The sequence below is a fragment of the Megalobrama amblycephala genome, linkage group LG3 (genome assembly GCF_018812025.1).
Source record: "Megalobrama amblycephala isolate DHTTF-2021 linkage group LG3, ASM1881202v1, whole genome shotgun sequence".
NCBI lineage: Eukaryota > Metazoa > Chordata > Actinopteri > Cypriniformes > Xenocyprididae > Megalobrama > Megalobrama amblycephala.
Genome location: NC_063046.1, coordinates 50,725,160 through 50,739,257, shown reverse-complemented (window position 1 = coordinate 50,739,257; position 14,098 = coordinate 50,725,160). Strand labels below are relative to the sequence as shown.

The 14,098-nt window shown below is 38.5% G+C and overlaps 1 protein-coding gene across 3 annotated transcripts in view; it reads left to right on the top strand.

Moving 5' to 3' along the window:
* pcxb (pyruvate carboxylase b) overlaps positions 1 to 14,098 on the top strand; it is a 256,057-nt gene that overhangs the window by 194,055 nt on the left and 47,904 nt on the right. For all 3 annotated transcript variants that reach the window (XM_048185986.1, XM_048185985.1, XM_048185987.1), the window contains 6 exons: positions 1,338 to 1,482; positions 1,584 to 1,673; positions 8,575 to 8,796; positions 9,066 to 9,222; positions 9,876 to 10,116; positions 10,441 to 10,690. In XM_048185986.1, coding sequence (XP_048041943.1) covers positions 1,338 to 1,482; positions 1,584 to 1,673; positions 8,575 to 8,796; positions 9,066 to 9,222; positions 9,876 to 10,116; positions 10,441 to 10,690 — 1,105 coding nt within the window. The remainder of the gene's footprint in view (positions 1 to 1,337; positions 1,483 to 1,583; positions 1,674 to 8,574; positions 8,797 to 9,065; positions 9,223 to 9,875; positions 10,117 to 10,440; positions 10,691 to 14,098) is intronic.

Sequence of the window (14,098 nt, the reverse complement as noted above, 5' to 3'; positions counted from 1 at the left end):
GCAGGTGAAGATCGTTAACACTCGCGTCACAGGCCTCGCGCCGTTCCCTCACGTCTCTCGCCCGCCCTGCTCATCACAGTGACGCTTTGCAGAATCTGCAGAATCTTCATGTCTTTTTAGAGGAGGCATGGCTTTGAAGAGTGGGATCTTATGCTTTCAAAGCTAGCATGCTATTGCTAGTCACTATGAAATTGCCTACTCTACCTTTAAATTTTGGCATATGACCTGAGCCATACCAAAATATCATATAGACCTGTGAAGGCTCTTTTGACTTGGGCCAGTATGCAACCACCTTGCAAGACCCTATCAACACACACTAAGAACACCATAGCAACACCCTAGCAATTACATATCCACACTCTGAAACCACTAACACCTTAGCAACTGCATAGCAAGCAACACCCTAACCACATTCTTAAATTACCCAGAACACCATTGCAACTGCATGTAGCAACACATCCACACTCTGAAATCACTAGCACTTCAGAAACTGTATAGCAACACCCTAGCAAATGCACAACCACATTCTAAACCCATTCAGAACACCTTGGCAGCTGCATAACCCCATCTAAAACAGGGATGGACAATACCATCCTAGAGGACCACTATTCTGCAGAGTTTAGCTCCATCATTAATCAAAAACACTGAACGCAACACAAAATCTAACCAAAGGTCTTCAAGAGTGCTTGAAAATTACAGGTAGATATGATTGACTAGGGATTGTGCTAAACTCTCCAGGACCGGAATTATCCGTCCCTGCTCTAAAACCACTCGGCACATCTTAGCAACTGTAAAACAACACTCTAGCAACCACATAACCACATTCTAAAACCACTCAGACCACCTTAATGACTGTATAGAAAAACCATTGCAACCACATAATTGCACTCTAAAACCATTCAGAACAGCTTAGCAATTGCATAACAATGGCCAGTTTTGCACATGCAAGCATTATTTACATATTTCCCCAGAAAATTAAAAAATCTATTTAGTAATTGTTGGAATTTGCTCTTGTATTGCCTGTTTGTACATGACATGTTGGTGGACAATTTTAGTGTCATTAGGTCTCATTTTGCAAATGGATAAAGCATGTGATTTCAGTAACAAAGGTTTATTAATTAAGCAAATGATTAAAAAATTAAATGAATTACGCTGGTTGTTGGTTGCTGTTAGATGGTACATATAGTGTGGGCATCCCAAACTGACTTCATTCATTTGGTGGCTGTGTAGAGCATCTGACATCTTGCACTAGTTAATGTGTTTAACCGCCACATTAAATAAATGCATCTGTTGTGACTGTCAGTTGATTCTCTAAATCTCTCCTTTCTCTCTTTCAGACTAATATCCCCTTCCTGCAGAATGTATTGAGCAATAGCCAGTTCCTGTATTCCACAGTTGACACCCAGTTTATTGATGAGAACCAGGAACTTTTCAACCTCAAACCTACACAGAACAGAGCCCAGAAACTCCTGCATTATCTGGGTCAGTGTGTGTGTGTGCATTTATCGTTGTGTTGCACCTGTGATGGCCTAAAATGCGTGAGAGTGCATTTGTGTTTAAACATCTGCTGTATTTCTCCACAGGTCACATCATGGTAAATGGACCAATGACTCCTATTCCAGTTAAAGCCAAATCCTCATCTGTTGATCCAGTCGTTCCTTTTGTTTCTCTGGGTAGGACACACATACACATACAGAAAAGTTATTTAATATAGTACATAAATTATGCCTCTAAAATATACTGCTTTAGCATACTTGAATGCTTGTGCTTTTGAACACATACAGGCTTACAACTTCACAATACATCAATAAATTATACACTAATGATTTACTAATGGTTTGTTTATTGAGATGATACAATTTTGACAAATATTTAAAGTCCCCGTAGTCAATAATTTTATCCCTTAAAACTCATCTTTGATCAACAAAATTACATACTTAAATGTTTTTTTTTCCTTTGAAAAAAAATTCTTCATGCCTTAAAATAGCTTGAATGTAACTCTACAACCTTGCCTCATTTATTATACGTGGATCAATGAATATGCAAATTAGCCCCGCCTCCACTCGCTCACTCCAGATCCACTCGGTCAACTTACTGAGGTAAATGCAGCACAGTGGTATCACTCTTTACAATATCGGACACATAACGGTAATTAATATGATTAGCATTTTGCTTGACTATGTTATCAAACAGCTAATACTGTTTTGCTGATGTTACACAAATCATGTTCCCATTCACCATGTCAGAATCAGACACCTGCCTTCTAACAATAAGTATCCTTAAAAATGCTCAGAATAACTCAGAACATCAGTGGAGAACGGCATATAGTTCATCATAACATCGTAATATACATTGTATACCCGCCATATTGCTAAATCTACACGATTTTTCATATCAGCAGAAAAATATAACAGGATAACCTGGCTTATCTCCAGACTCCCCTGCTAGTTCGCTGTTAATGATATGTAAAAGCCCGCCGGCACATTGAGATAATTGTGACCTGATCCAGCAAAATGAGTCACAGTGACCCAAATTTCAAAATTGAGATTTTGGTATCAATGGAAAGATGAGAAGTCATACCTTGAATGGTTTTAAAGATATACCCATTTGAATTATGGTCATCTGCCCTCTTTTTCCAATTGAAAACCTGAGAAAATCGCTTTTAAAGTTTTTTGCCCGTTTTTTTGTTGATATCTTTTAAAATCCATTGCATTTAAAGGGATAAACTATTTATTTTACAGCTTAATTTGACCAAAGACATTTTTATATATATAAATGCTATTAAACCAGGCTGAAGCTCAAATTATTTTAAAGTATTTATTTGAATTAATTAATTCATTCATGGCCAAAGGAATTTCTTTAAAAGGCTCGCGGGAAATGAAGTATACCCGGGCCTTAACCACTCTAAATTGTAATGGACTGGAGCTCACATCGGGAGAAATGGGAACACGGGGGCACCACGATGTGACCGCAAATGGCACTTTCACTTTCACAATCAAAGTGCATGCCACTGATAAGCATTGTAAATGCAGTATTACAGTATACACATACCAATTAAACGCGCAGGTCTCCTCTCGTGCGTCCTCCTCACTGGACTTTCGTTTCGCTTTTATATATCTCTTTTATAGATGCCATCAATGCTTTTACCTTTCTAGATGTAATTACCGAAATCAAAACAGTCCATAAACAATAAATCCTCACGAAAACTTCAGTCTGAAGGACTGTCTGAAGCGCTAGTCTGACAGGAGGATGGCTGGAACAATCTGTTGGCCTGTCAGTCGAAACGGTAAAACCATGTCAAATTTAATAGCCATTTAAATAACTTTACATAATTATCTGGACTATGAAACTTTGGGAGATTATTTTTGAAAGTCTGTTCTTTGAAATTAGCTTAAAAAAAAAAAAATCTATTTTTTCATTGTTTTTCCACATTATCGGCCCATATCTTAAAATAGAACGTTGCGACTTCCGACTCATTTCGCCAGAACGGGTCACAATTGGTTTCAAGGTAGTTTGTGACGTCACAGACACCAGAGATTTCAAACCACGGGTTTGAGACTGTCTCAATTTTTAAGGAGAAAATACTCAGCAATGGTGTTAACATATTAATTTGCACATGGTTTGTCTTAAAGCATATTAAAAACATCACATAGACATATAAACAACATTAAAAACTTGATTTTCACCACTGGTGGTCTTTCCATGATTTAAAGTGAGTAATAACATAACTAATCACTTATTAACCATCTACTTTACTAATTTTTAAAGATAATTTACAACACATTTGTAAGTCTTTAGCAATACCACTTATTAATAATTTTTGATCGCATAGTCATGTATTGTAATTTATTAGTTCATCATTAACTAATAACTTACAAATGACTTGTAACTGAATTAACAAAACATTCATAAAATGTTAGCATATCACTTATTAATCATTTATGAACATATAGTCATGTTTTGTAAATGATTAGTTCATCATTAGCTAATAACATATAATTGACTTAAAGGATTAGTTCACTTTTAAATAAACTTTTGCTGATAATTTACTCACCCCAATGTCATCCAAGATGTCCATGTCTTTCTTTCTTCAGTCGAAAAGAAATTAAGGTTTTTGATGAAAACATTCCAGGATTTTTCTCCATATAATGGACTTCAATGGGCACCAAACGGTTCAAGGTCCAAATTACAGTTTCAGTGCAGCTTCAAAGTGCTTTAAACAATACCAGACGATGAATAAGGGTCTTATCTAGCAAAACGATCAGTCATTTAAAAAAAAAAATAATTAAAAAGTTTAAGTTTTATAAGCACAAATGCTCACCTTGCTCTGTTCTGCGATGCGCGTTCGTGACGTCACGTAATACGCAATTACGCTGAAAAGGTCACGCTTGACGTAGGCGGAAGTACTGACTTAGTGTTTACAAGTCAAACGCCGTTTACAAAAAAAGGTAAAACAACAATGTCGGACGATTTTGAACTTCGAGGAGAAGATGAGTTTTTGAGAGAGCGGCATTTAATAGACAGAGCCGTAGATCACTGATAAGCCACGCAATATCGCGTTCAATATCGACGGCGATACATATCGATATTGAACGCGAGATTGCATGGCTTGTCAGTGATCTACGGCTCTGTCTATTAAATGCCGCTCCATTTGAAAGCAGGTGATGGCGATTTAGCGGTAATCAGGGAACCGGCTTTACTGAAGAAATGCGCGTGACAAAAGCATTCGATACATCGCCCAGCCCTACGAGACGTGGTGGTGCACATGTGGCAAATTCCAACTATTGCCAACAGAGGAAGAATCTAGATGCTGCCACAACTGGACTATTTCAATCCCGCCAATAGAATCAGTCGGTGAGTCCCTGTTTCCATCTCGCTGCATTACCGGACAAAATGGATTTCCACCATTACTGAGCAACAGCGTTTTAAGGGGGTCGCACACCGGACGCGAAGCTCAGCGGCGCGCCACGTCTTTAAAATTCGAACGTATTGTTTTCTATGAGTGTACACACACCGGCGGCGCCCAGCAAGGACTCAAAAACCTGCCGCGCCACAGAGCGCCATGTATATTGTTTTGCATTAAATGTATATTATATTTCTCTCAAATCGTCGTTAATGTACATAATGACTTCACTCTGTGCTGCAAGATACATTAGTTTAACACTTTTAGTTTAACAGCTTGAATAAAGTCTAAAAATGAATAATAAACGTAGCATTTTCTTTCCTTTTGCTTTGTTGTGCCATTTTTCCATGTACACTAACCTCAGTGCGAAATATTAAAGCATAGGCATATGTAACGTTTCCCTGTTGACGTAAAACACTCCCATTGTGCAGCTCTTCTATCAGGAGTTGAGTCAAAATTGACCTCGCGCGTATATAATGCGCGCGGCCGGTGTGCGATACCTGTGAGTTGTCAAAGACGCAGCGCGGCGCCGAGCTTCGCGTCTTTAGAGGTGTTTTTGTTCTGATGGAGAAGGGTATGACAGTCTGATGACACTGACAACACAGGATGGAAGACCTTTTTTGTAAACTGCGTTTGACTTGTAAACACTGAGTCGGTACTTCCTCCTACGTCAGACGTGACCTTTTCAACATAATTGTGTATTACGTGACGTCACGAACGCACATCACAGAACAGAGCAAGGTGAGCATTTGTGCTTATAAATCTTAAACTTTTTTTTTTTTTTTAAATGACCGATCGTTTGGCTAGATAAGACCCTTATTCATCGTCTGGTATCGTTTAAAGCCCTTTGAAGCTGCATTGAAACTGTAATTTGGACCTTGAACCGTTTGGTGCCCATTGAAGTCCATTATATGGAGAAAAATCCTGGAATGTTTTCATCAAAAACTTTAATTTCTTTTTGACTGAAGAATGACAGACATGGATATCTTGGATGACATGGGGCTGAGTAAATTATCAGCAAAAGTTTATTTAAAAGTGAACTAATCCTTTAAATCTTAACATTATTATAAAGTGTTACCGAAGATTTGATTTCTCATGTCATGAATCCTTTAATGAGACCTGAGAGTTTTTTCTCATTTCAAGCTTTAAAAAGTTCATAAATTAATATTCTTGTATGTCAAGCATGTTTGAGTTTTCATTTGCCATATTTTATGCACACTTTGTCTGTGTGTTAATCAATGTTTATGCATGAATAAAAGCTTAAATTACAAATTAAATTTTTGAGTGAACTACCCCTTTAATTTAGTAGCATTGTTCCTTTTTGATAGTTTAGTTACTCCCCAAATCTGCACACGCGTATCACAAACACACTTGCCACATCAAAAGTGTACCACAACAGATGTTTGTGGAATTCATACTCTTGTTTATAGCTGCCCTAAACATTGGCAGCATTCCCCCCCCACCCTCTTCTCTCTCTCTTTCTCTCTCTGTGGATGGACTAGAGTGTGATAATGCAGCTTTAATCCTTCCCTTCTCTCCTTCCCTCTGCCAAATGAAAGAGGGATCCGGTCACATTAGAAATCTCATTACAGGGGTTTAGGTGTGTGAGCCGCATATCATGTTCCCTCTGCGTGTGTGAGAGAGAGATTCCTGAGGGATAGATATGTCCATGCATATGTGTGTGTGCAATTAATTTAGCCAATTTTCTCCAATTCTCATTGGCATAACTTTTTTCTTGTTTGTTGAACATGATGTGTTTGGGGAAAAAAATGTGTGTGATTCCCAAAGGACCCCTGATGGATTGTGTGCATACATGTGCAAAAAAAGTTTTCCCACTTTCTTCCTGTTTTCAGTGCTTTAGCTGAGAGTTCTCAGTGGAGCTGGTTGTAGTTTGTAAAGCATATACAAAATCGTCCCCCTACATAATTGGACCAAATATGTGTCGTGTATGTAGGTGTGTGTATGGAAAAGGTCTTTCATGGGATAAAAAATGCATGTGTCTGTGTAAGTAGGTCACATCTGTGGTAGGTGTATCCCAAGCCTCATGAGATGCTCCTCAGTATTGTGTGTGTTGCATGTGCGTTTCAGACACACAATGAGCGATAAATAGGCTTTGGCCTTCATCTTTCCTTTCATATGGCCGCCAGCATTCCATACAGAGAAATTCCCACAGAGGCACATACATTTAAACTCACATGTGGGTGTATTTATGCCTTGAAATATGCAAATCTATGCATCAATGTCTTTCTTACTGCATTTCTATCATCGGTCTCCCCCGTCCTTTTTTTATCTCATACACCCTCTCTTATTGGACAGCATAATTTACTTTTATTTTTGCTTGAATAAGCTAGCCGTCCACCCGTTTTTTTTTTTTTTAATATAGTTTTTAGGTGTTTGCCTCATAAAAGTTAGTGGCACCACCACCTGCCTGCTTGGTTAATGGCCGCTCAAACTGCCACATCTGAGATCAATGAATAGTAGGAATTTCCAGGTGTCTGTTGGTTGGTGGGTTCTTGTAGCTTTGCTACTAACCCGTGAGCTCCAGGCAGAAAAAAAAACAATGCACAGGTGTAAAAAGTTTAGCAGAGAAACATGGTCTGGTCTTAGCTGCTCAGCACATCCTTTTCTTCCTGTTCCCCTCAGCAAACATTCATGTGGCGTTCCTGTTCTTATTTCGGATTTACTTTGATTGGCTGCCAAAATGAGAAACTGCATGACAGAGAATCAGTGAGAAGTGTCAGTGGCACTCATTCAATTGATCACCTGTTTCAAAGCCGTACGTGTGACAGGCCCACAATGAGAAGCAGTGGGACTACTGCAACATCAGTCTATAACTGTTTAGCAAAGAGTCAATAGTTAATAGTAGATAAATAGTAGATACAGTACCTAGGGGTGCGTGTGTATCTTGTCGTTTCACTTTGCAAAAAACAAACAAAAAGACACCTTAAGAATGCACACATTCACTGCATGTTTTAACTTATTAGAATGCAGTTAGAATGTCTTCAGAATGTAAGATATGGGGGCAAAAAAGAGTTTTTGTCTTATATTTAGATCATATTATATAGTTTAGCAATATCACATGAGCAGGAATGCTGTTTTCCCGAATATCAGCACAATTATAAATCTAATATCGATTTTATTCGGCAGTTAAATAAACAAGTTAATATTGTTAGTTATCAATATTGTCTGTTTTTGCTCTATTTCCCCTACTAAAATAGTTCTAAACAAAGCTGGAGCAAAACAGTTGAATGAATCTGGTCAATGATTTGTTGAGTCAGTAATTATGATCTGTGCATGAAGACATTCACTTGCTTCTTGCCTGAATGAATCAGTTGAGTGAATAGCTCAATGACTCACTAATTAAGTGAATTACTTTCACATACTGGCAGTTTTAGTTTAATATTTGAAGTATAATTTTATTTTTTTAAATAAAATAAAACATAATTTATAATTTATTATTAAAAAAATGATTATACATATTGTTTTAATAAAATAAAACAAAGTATTTAATTTCATTATCTTTATCAACAAAATCCCAGAAAATATTGAGATCATCATTTTTGTAAATATTGTACACCCCAAATAGTCCCCTACTTTTATCAAGGTGTTTTGGGTTGATCAGCTTGCTTTATATGAGTGCTGTGTACAAATCACTGTTTTTATCTGTCTAGGTGAGCCGCCCATGGGCTTCCGTGAAGTCCTGTTGAAAGAAGGTCCTGAGGGTTTTGCACGGGCAATTCGACAGCACCAGGGTCTTCTACTGATGGACACCACTTTCAGAGACGCCCACCAGTCCCTTCTGGCAACTCGCGTCAGGACACATGACCTCAAGAAGATTGCTCCCTTTGTGAGCCACAACTTCAATAATCTCTTCAGCCTGGAGAACTGGGGAGGCATGTGACACATTCACAAAGTCTTTAGTCATATCTTAATACACATACATTCACACAGAAGTGGCGAATTCATTAAATAATTACTCTACTTCAATCAGCAGTAATTGAATGTTCATGTTTAGGGTGACTAAGATTATTGTCTTTGTATTGCAATGATTTTTTAGATGTTCATCAGCTCTATGTGTGTTTTGGCTTACTGAGGATCAATTCAGCCTTTGATATCACTTCAGTCTTTGACTTGACCTTAAAACCTCTCTTTCTGTCTCTAGGAGCAACATTTGATGTAGCGATGCGTTTTCTCTGGGAGTGTCCGTGGAAGAGACTGCAGGAGCTGAGAGCTCTGATTCCCAACGTCCCATTTCAGATGCTACTACGTGGAGCCAATGCTGTGGGATACACAAACTACCCTGATAATGCTGTGTTCAAGTGAGATCACACACATTTCTATTGGCTGTTATTTTCTATCCTCTACTTCTAATCTTTCCCTCACAGAAACCTTTCTGCATATTTAAATGTTTATTAAGATATTATTTAGTATATTTATTATTAAGCTCTTTTCCCTGTGAGGGCTGTTGGCTTGCCCACACAATTTAGGTGATTACATTTGTAGGCACAACATGAAAACACACGTACACATACACACACAATAGAAGGATTGAGAGTTAGAGCTGATACCGTTGCAGCAGTAAACACAGTTGTAGTGCCCTTCACATTCATTTTTTATATTAGCTTGAGTATTAAGCTATTTTGCAGTAATCTGCTTGTAGACACAGTTATTATAGGCAAATACACTAATAATCTTCCAAGTTTTAAAGCTTTGGTAAAGATATATATATTTAAAGTGACTTTCATCTTAAAACTTTCATATTTCATAATAAAAACAACACACTGATTGTATCAGTTGTAAAGTATTTTGGCAGGCAGCAAAATGTCTAATGTCAGTGGCTTGACTTGAATGTGCATTCACACAAATGTTGCTCTTTACTCTTATAAACCATAACTGTCAGTTTTGAAGGAGCTGGCTGTAGTGCAGAGCTGAAAACCTCATTTCCAATGATCTTCCCTCTCTCTTTTTCTAGATTCTGTGAGGTAGCCAAAGAGAATGGAATGGATATCTTCCGTGTTTTTGACTCCTTGAATTATATTCCCAACATGCTTTTGGGGATGGAAGCAGCAGGGACAGCGGGAGGTGTGGTGGAGGCAGCCATTTCATACACTGGAGATGTGTCTGACCCCATGAGACAGAAATACTCACTGGAGTACTATCTGAAGCTGGCCGATGAGCTAGTTAAGGCTGGAACACACATACTGGCTATTAAGGTAGATCACATGTGCATCGCACAGTATTGTCCTGACAATCATATGTTCAGCACTCACAAAAGCAGAGGTGAAGAATTTGCCGGTATATCCACTGGTTTTGTGTTAGGACTGAGGAAATAGCATAGTATTTTTTGGCAGTTACTCAAAGACGTAATGACTCAAGACATTGACAGTAATAATCGTTCTAGCTCTGTTATTTCTGTTTCTTCTTTCTTTTGCTTTGTTGATCTGCTGTAATGATACAGTGATCATCAAAATCTGATTTTCTTTTCTATGGGGTTTGCTTGAGTGGTTAAAAGCTGCTCTTCTCTCTTTTCTTCTCAGGATATGGCTGGCCTGCTAAAGCCAGAAGCCAGCCGTATACTGATCGGTGCATTGCGGGACCGTTTCCCAGACATCCCTATCCACGTTCACACTCATGATACGGCAGGTGCAGGAGTCGCGGCGATGTTAGCCTGTGCACAATCAGGAGCAGATATAGTTGATGTAGCAGTGGACTCAATGGCAGGCATGACCTCTCAACCGAGCATGGGTGCCATTGTAGCCTGCACCAGAGGAACCAAACTTGATACTGGTGAGTGGACAAGAATTGTATAAAGGTGCGGTCAACTAAATTTCACAGGCAAAAAAGCTTAATTGTCAGTAATGTAGCAATGAACAGCTCACCATGCTCTTATCTGTTGTCTGTGCAGCAAATTCACTTGACCAACTTGAACTAGAGCGCAACCTGTGCTTTAATAACAGTTCAACTTTTAAAAATTGAGTCAGAGCCTTAGGCTACTAGGCAGCGCTCTTGACATACACCACAGCGCTTCAGGGAACACAAGTTCTGGCTCGAGGTTCTTTCTCAATCATGTTCCCATCTCCCCTCTCCTATCACTTCCTGTCTCTTCTTCTCCCAAAAAATATAACCTAACAATATAAAAATCTGTGTGTGTGTGTGTGTGTGTGTGTGTGTGTGTGTGTGTGTATAAACAATACAAACAGTCAGTAATACAATAAAAATGAATAACATTACAAAAAAGAACAAATACAATAGAAAAAAAGATACATATAAACAATTTAGCCTACTAATAATAGTATACTATACAGAAAATACTATACTAGACTATACACTACATAGTCTTCACCATATGAATTAAATACAGGCCTGCATTGATTCTTATTAAAGGTGCAATATGTCATATTTTTGCAGTAAAATATCAAAAAACACTAGATCAGTGTATTTTGTTCACTTGAGTACTTACAATATCCCAAATGTTTCCAACTATTTGTAAATCGTGAGAAAATTGCAGTTTTAACCAAGGCTCCAGGACGTGTGAGGAGTCGCCTGTCAGTTGCGTCAAACCCGTGTTACCTTCGGTTTCCGGTTTTATTTTGTAGAAACACCAAAGATGTTTTAAAATATTACATGTTTTAATAGACAAGGGAACAACTGTTTTGATATATTTATATAAGCCATCCAGTATTTAATATGATATTCTAAAATCAATCTATTTTACTGCAGTGTGCAAAAGTGTTTCACAGCAGCCACCGAGCGAACGCACAGAGTAACGTTATAACATCATTTTCAACACACTCAAATGTATCTAATATGATAAACAGAGCTGTGTTACCTCATACTCATGACCGAAATAGCGGAATCAGCGCCGGCGACTGTGTCATACAACACTCTGTCCTGCTCTGCTTCATACTACAGTAACGTTAATAATTGCATCCATGTACATGATTTCTTCCCAACTCAAATCCCTATTCTTTTGCACCGTCCGTTGAAATGGAGACCACATGTCCCAAGATTCTGCTCTAAAACTTGCCGTCATCAAGCTACGCCTTTGTTTTGAATAGGCTTCTAGCGACCTCTAGCGGACACAATTATTACATATTTTAACTTTGAATTATTTAATAAAGTTATTCAGTGAAGAGCAGTAAATGATTCTATCGTTTCCTTTTGTTGTTTGATTAACATTAAATAACAGAGACAGCAACAGGTTTATTGGCTGCTGTCACTTTAAGACCAAATGCACATATCTTATATACTGACTAGCATTCAATTTCTTTACCAACTGTTTATGTTAATTTAAAACATAACTGACTGCGTTTAAAAGAAACTTGCCAAGATGAACATTTTGATCTATTTTTGTGTGTACATGTCAGTTTAAGCGTTTAACTTGAAGCCCAAAATAACCTACATTTGTCCGTGTTTCTCTCCGCCTCGGATCGAACGCACAGAAAGCCGCCTGGGGAACAGTGTTTCTATCGCAGCTCAATGCGTTTTTATCTATTTTTAGTACCAAGCATGTCCGACTCCAGCAGGAGACTGTATATCACAACAGTTGCATTACATGATTAGACTGATTTGAACGTTACGTAGGAAGGGAGACAGACCTCCGCTTTAAAGGAAAGGAACGGAATGCAGCATTGTGTTTTCATATTCACTGGAAGCCAAAATCAAAAAGGAAACTAAAATTCTATTACTCGCTCAGCCCTAGTCATTAAATCATCTTTGAGAGCACGGGGCCCTATGCAAATTGTGTACTTTGCAAATAGGGAGGACCAGCACTGCACACACATTTGGGGTTCATAATATTTTTTTGCTTCTTTGTTCTTTCTTCTTTTTTTCATGTTTTTGAAAGAAGTCTATTGTGATCAAAAAACAGTGAAAACAGTAATATTGAGAAATATTATTACTGTTTTAAATAACTGTTTTCTATTTTAATTCATTTTAAAATATAATAGATTCCTGTGAGATATATATATATATATATATATATATATATATATATATATATACACACACACACTGATCAGGCATAACATTATGACCTCTGACATGTGAAGTGAATAAACACTATAATAACCGTAGACCAGTCAGGGTGCCCATGCTGACCCCTGTCCACCACCGAAAGTGCCAACAGTGGACATGTGAGCATCAGAACTGGACCACGGAGCAATGGAAGAAGGTGGCCTGGTCTGATGAATCATGTTTTCTTTTACATCACGTGGATGGCCGGGTGCGTGTGCGTCGCTGACCTGGGGAACACATGGCACCAGGATGCACTATGGGAAGAAGGCAAGCCGGTGGAGGCAGTGTGATGCTTTGGGCAATGTTCTGCAGGGAAACCTTGGGTCCTGCCATCCATGTGGATGTTACTTTGACACGTACCACCTACCTAAGCATTGTTGCAGACCATGTACACCCTTTCATGTAAACGTTATTCACTGGTGGCTGTGGCCTCTTTCGGCAGGGTAATGTGCCCTTGCCACACAGTAAAAATGGTTCAGGAATGGTTTGAGGAGCACAACAACGAGTTTGAGATTATGACTTGGCCTCCAAAATTCCCCAGATCTCAATCCAATCGAGCATCTGTGGGATGTGCTGAACAAACAAGTCTGATCCATGGACGCCCCACCTTGCAACTTACAGGACTTAAAGGATCTGCTGCTAACATCTTGGTGCCAGATACCACAGCACACCTTCAGGGATCTAGTGGAGTCCATGCCTCTATGGGTCAGGACTGTTTTGGCAGCAAACGGGGGACCAACAGAATATTAGGATGGTGGTCCTAAAGTTATGCCTGATATATATACACATACACACACAAATTGTCAGCTTTGTAGTTTTGTTGGTTAATTGCACTAATGTCATGGCACAGCAACAGTTTGAAAAAACTGAATGGTGCTAAACAACTTAGTTGAAGTAAGAACAAACCAAACATTAAGTAAAACATTTATGTGCAGTTTTTATTCATCAGGCTGCCTATGGTCAGTTAATGCTGCCTAAGTTACAGTCAGGCTCAATTGATTAATCATGTCTAATTAGTCAAGTTGCTGAGCTCATTAATCAAGGGAACCAGCAGGGATGTCATATATCAATACTTTATACAGTTTGTGTGCTGTAGTGTATGTGTGCTGTACTGTCCGTGTGAGTGTGATAATTGCTGTGTTCTGAGAGGTGTGTTAAACAAAAGACCTGCAGTAGCAG